Consider the following 4668-nt stretch of genomic DNA (forward strand, 5'->3'; position numbering starts at 1 on the left):
AAAATATTAGCCAGGTGACACAGTTTCTCAGTTGGCGCTAAAATTAACTAATCATATTCTTATGACAAATTAGACAAGCGATTCGTTCCTTTATTGGCGAATTATTAATTCGGAAATTTTAAAGTTGTGTAATCTGGCTAATATTAAGTTGTACATTACAGCATTTTTTGTGAATTTGAATGTAAACAAGGATGACAACATCCATAAAAGCGAAGCACAGAAACGGTAGGACAAACGGACATTAATACTTGTATAGTGTCAGAACTGAATAATCAGAATATAAATGTATAAGAGTCAAAGCAAAATTGTAAGAAAATTTGTTGAAAAACAGCTTGATGCAGGATAATGTTTATGGACATACTTACATTTTAGGACTTGATTATAGAGTTGCTTCGCTTATTATATTATACTTTGTTGTCCCAGGAATCAATATACCAAAAATCAGATCAATCGGATGATTAGATCACATAAAAATTTGTTGTTAAAAAAGTAAAAAAATCAACATGTTTAAAATGGATACACGGACATTTTGGTGATGATTATAGAGTTGCTTCGCTTTCTAAACCGTACCTAACTATAAAAGGAATCACCATGCAAAATTTGAAATCGATAGGACAATTCTAACATGCCTAAGTTAACGAAAAAAGCTATCCGTTACGGACGTACGGACGTATGGACGGTCGGACGTACGGACGGACCGACCCTAATTATAGAAAAGCTTCGCTTTTAAAAAGTATATCGAATAAATAAGCATGATATTTGGCACTTTTGGTAAACACATTTCTCGCTACTTTCGTCAAATCAATCTTTTTACCGCGCTTCCGCGAGGGGCGCGCTAAGCCGGTCGTTTAAACCGAGGTTTCTTTTAAGCTGACGCCGATGTTTAACGTTAGTATACGGCGAAGAGGGGAAAAGTCAACAGCCTACTCTTTTATAAGAATACTCACAAAACAACACAGACATGGGAAAGTAAGTTTGTTCATTTTTAAAAGCTATATTTATAAAATGAAAGAAAAAAATAAATTTATTGTTATCTGTTCTTCTATTGAACTAAACCTCTCAATATATCTTTTTATCGTTTACCTTTTCCTAGTTTCTCTTAAAAGGGTGAAGTATCCTCCTCCAAAATAGTTATAAACCTTCCCCTAAGAACACCATCGGTTCATCGGTTGGAAATCCTTTGCTGCACAAACAGTCGCACAGAACTTCAGAACTTCCAGACAAAGTTCATGCAATTTAAGGGTGGGTTGTCTGCAATTGTGCCTAAGGACATAACATAAAGGCACTATTAATTTAATCTAATAACTTATTTATTTCTTATGTGTCTAGGGGCAGAAATGAGGCGGAGGGGTTCTCCCCCGAGCAGTTGGAGATGTACAAAGAGTGCTTCAAGCTCATGGACATCAACAAGGCATAGTTCAACATTCATTGATAACTTCCTAAAAGCATATATTTGAGAAAGTTTAATAGTGTTATATTTGGAAAAGTTTGAATTTATATCAAAAAAAACAATTTTGTTAGTATTCAATTCTAAATAAGTATCATAAAGCACTTTAAAGATTTTTTCTCTTAATAATTTTAAGTTTTACGGTTTTTTAGGTAATATAAAAGTATCTTAAGTTTATAGAGTTTTTGTATTGGCTAGCTAAATAATGCTTGTTAAGCTTTCTTAGCATATTAATAGATGACTAAAGTGTTTCAAATGGAAAAATTTTAATTGTTTTTTTTAAATTCATGTTTATCAAAAAACAAAATAGCTGTACATCATTGAGACAGAAATACATACACAGATAGCAGAGAGAGATAGGGGACAATTAGCTGTTTATTACACTCGTCCCCAAACTTTTATAATAACGTTTTCTTATTGCTTGTCTTAACAACTTTGGGGACTTAAGTGGTTTTTAATTAGTTGGTTTATTAAGTTGAGTGTTTAAACGTTCTTCAGGTATTCAAGTGTTCTTCATTGAGGATGTAATAATACATTAATTTAACAGCCATCGAGGTGAGGGACACCCAACTAAAAATAACATATTCGCGCATGTAATAAAGATTAAAAATGAACGTTGATTATCAAACAAGGACGGCAACATCGACAAAAACGATCTGCGTGGAGCCTTCGACAATGTTGGTGTCCTCATGACAGAATCTGAGCTGGATGACCTTCTCGGTGAGATTGGCGGACCCTGCACTTACGACAACATGGTCAAAATGTTCCAGGTTTGATTTAGATTATACCGTATCATTGCAGTAATCTTCTTTCACGTCAAACTTAAAAATAAAGAAATAGTGGTTTATTTATCACATCAAATTATAGATAGTTTTATGCTGAGAAAAATATAAGAAAATTATTTTTTTTAAATATATATTCATTAATTACATTCCAATTAGAGGAGTTTTGATAAAATAATTTTCTACTAGGTACAAAAATGTTTATTTTATTTTTGAATACTATCGGGGACGCCCCTAGAATCTATTGGATCTGTATTTGAAGGGAAAGAGAGGGAAGAGAAAACCAAATTACAATTGTTACATTTACATATTAAGCTTAAGACGAAAATTAAAATGGCCGGATATCCGGCCCAACCCTAATATTTATACTTAATACAGGAGAAGCTGGCTGGTGAGGGAAACGACTCTGATGACCTTATCATTCAGGCTTTCAGTGCTTATGACATTGAGGGTAAGATTATTATTGGGATCTTAGGGGATAAGACTTCCCTACTTGTTAATTAAGACATGCTAAAATTTTTCTATCAATTTTAAGCTTTGCATGATGATTTCTATTAAATTTGGATACGATTAAGAAAGCGTAGCATTTCTATATAATCGTTACCTGAAAGTCCGAACGTCCATTTAAAAAATTAATTTTATTAATTTTTTGACAAAATATATTTTATGTTATGATATTCTAGTTATCTGTTTTTTGGAATACTTAACTATTACAATACGGTACAATATTATAAGCGAAGCATCACTATAATTAGGTTCTAAAATGTATGTATGTCCTTAAGCAATTTGGCTTATACATTAATATTCTTCTTATTCAGTTCTAACACTCTATACGTATTAATGTTCGTTTTCCTAACGTGTCATAGCATCCCGTTTATGGATGTGGTCATCCTTGTTTTTAAATTGACTTCATTTAGGTAAGATTGATGTGAAGATGTTCCAATATGCCCTGAAGACATGGGGAGATAAGATGACCAAGGCTGAAATTGATGAAATCTTCGATGAATACGATGTCGATGAGGTAAGTAATGATTTAGACGCCACTTAAGATCTTAAAAACAGCTAAGCATATTATAAGATACATGATGTAATCTTATGGTTAAGGTATTTGGTTGATTATTGTTTGTTTGACTTTCGCAAGGCATTTGATACTGTTTTATTTAAAATTCATAAGAAATTATATGACTCCTATTAAAAGCTATATTTTATATCTATATTTTAGATTTAATAATTCCAAACATCTTGGTATAAAAAATACTAAAATATGATGTTTTTTTTTGTCTGTAGCTAAAGATCTTGAAAATTGCAGTTTCAATTTGGTTTTTCATTTAAAGGAAACTTGTTACCTTTGGATGGATTTAGGCTATTTTTCTGATCTCCCTTACCCTCTTTCATAAAATTTAACTGAATAGGTCAAGTGGTTAGCAACATTTTTAGCTTTATCCATACGGACGGACATCATTCGTTCAATAAATCTATGGATAATGTAAGTAAATTACTAGACAACTATTGGGGACCTTTTAGTCTTTCTGCTATTTTGTAGCAACTTGGCTGTGTTAATATTCTCGACACTATTGTCAAAGACCCAAATTAAAGTCTGCCTAGGTGGGCACATACTGTTATTAAACCCTTTCCCCCTCTATTGTTTAACTATAATATTCATTCTAAATATTCAGAAAATTAATTTTAATTGTGTTGTAGGACTACATGGTGACCACAAAGGAGGTGCTGAAGATGTTTGTCCAACAGAAGGAGGAGGAGAAGAAGGAGCCTGAGCCAGAACCTATTGTTGAGGCTCCAGTAGAGGAGGAGGAGGAGGACCCCAAGAAGAAAAAGAAGAAGAAGAAGAAGGCTGCCAAGTAAATCCTCCATTTTCCACATTAAAAATCACCAAACCTTAAAATTTTTAAAATCTACGAGCTTAGCATTCTAAACAAATGCGCCATTTGTATTGTTATTTTTTATAAATCAGAAGTAGTTATATATAAATAATAGATTTTCTTGTGTACAAACAAAAAAAAGATTTTGATTACTTGCATTTTCTTGATATAAATACTTCTGTTTTTTAAAAATTATTAATTAATTTGTTTGTGCATTCCAACTGTAAGTGTTGTTTTGATTTAATGATTGTATTTGTACGTACGAATAAATTCATGTGTAATCAACTTTTTACTATTTTGATATATAGTTGAAAGGTGATTCTTAGAGCAAATAGGCACGATAAGCGAATCATCTATATAATCAAGTCTTAAATATGTCCTTTTTATTGTTCATTATTCAAGCAATTTTGGGATATTATATTCACATCGAAAATGCAGATACACATTCTGTGTTTTAAAAAAACCGTGTCTGTAGCTCAAAAATAGCTCAAATCTTTTATATAAAAAGTTGCTAAAATAAAAAAAGTGAAGGAGGCATAAAATTGACCCGACTGTTTTA

At 31.9% G+C, this 4668-nt stretch overlaps 1 protein-coding gene across 1 annotated transcript; it reads left to right on the forward strand.

Moving 5' to 3' along the window:
* The first annotated feature begins 780 nt into the window (after positions 1-780).
* Positions 781-4394, forward strand: LOC145329062 (myosin regulatory light chain 2-like). The gene is made up of 6 exons (XM_080173080.1): positions 781-969; positions 1330-1411; positions 2080-2217; positions 2608-2680; positions 3147-3250; positions 3931-4394. Exons 1-6 carry the CDS (start codon positions 962-964, stop codon positions 4090-4092), a joined length of 567 nt encoding a protein of 188 aa, XP_080029206.1. The 5' UTR covers positions 781-961; the 3' UTR covers positions 4093-4394.
* Positions 4395-4668: the final 274 nt, after the last annotated feature.

The sequence above is a fragment of the Acartia tonsa genome, chromosome 9 (assembly GCF_053477335.1).
Source record: "Acartia tonsa isolate MP-2025a chromosome 9, ASM5347733v1, whole genome shotgun sequence".
NCBI lineage: Eukaryota > Metazoa > Arthropoda > Copepoda > Calanoida > Acartiidae > Acartia > Acartia tonsa.

What these genes read in the sequence shown, in the direction of transcription:
- LOC145329062 (XM_080173080.1), top strand. An exon ending in AGCTCATGGACATCAACAAG is followed by an intron (nt 1,412 to 2,079) that starts GCATAGTTCAAC and finishes TTATCAAACAAG; the next exon opens with GACGGCAACATCGACAAAAA. An exon ending in ACATGGTCAAAATGTTCCAG is followed by an intron (nt 2,218 to 2,607) that starts GTTTGATTTAGA and finishes TACTTAATACAG; the next exon opens with GAGAAGCTGGCTGGTGAGGG.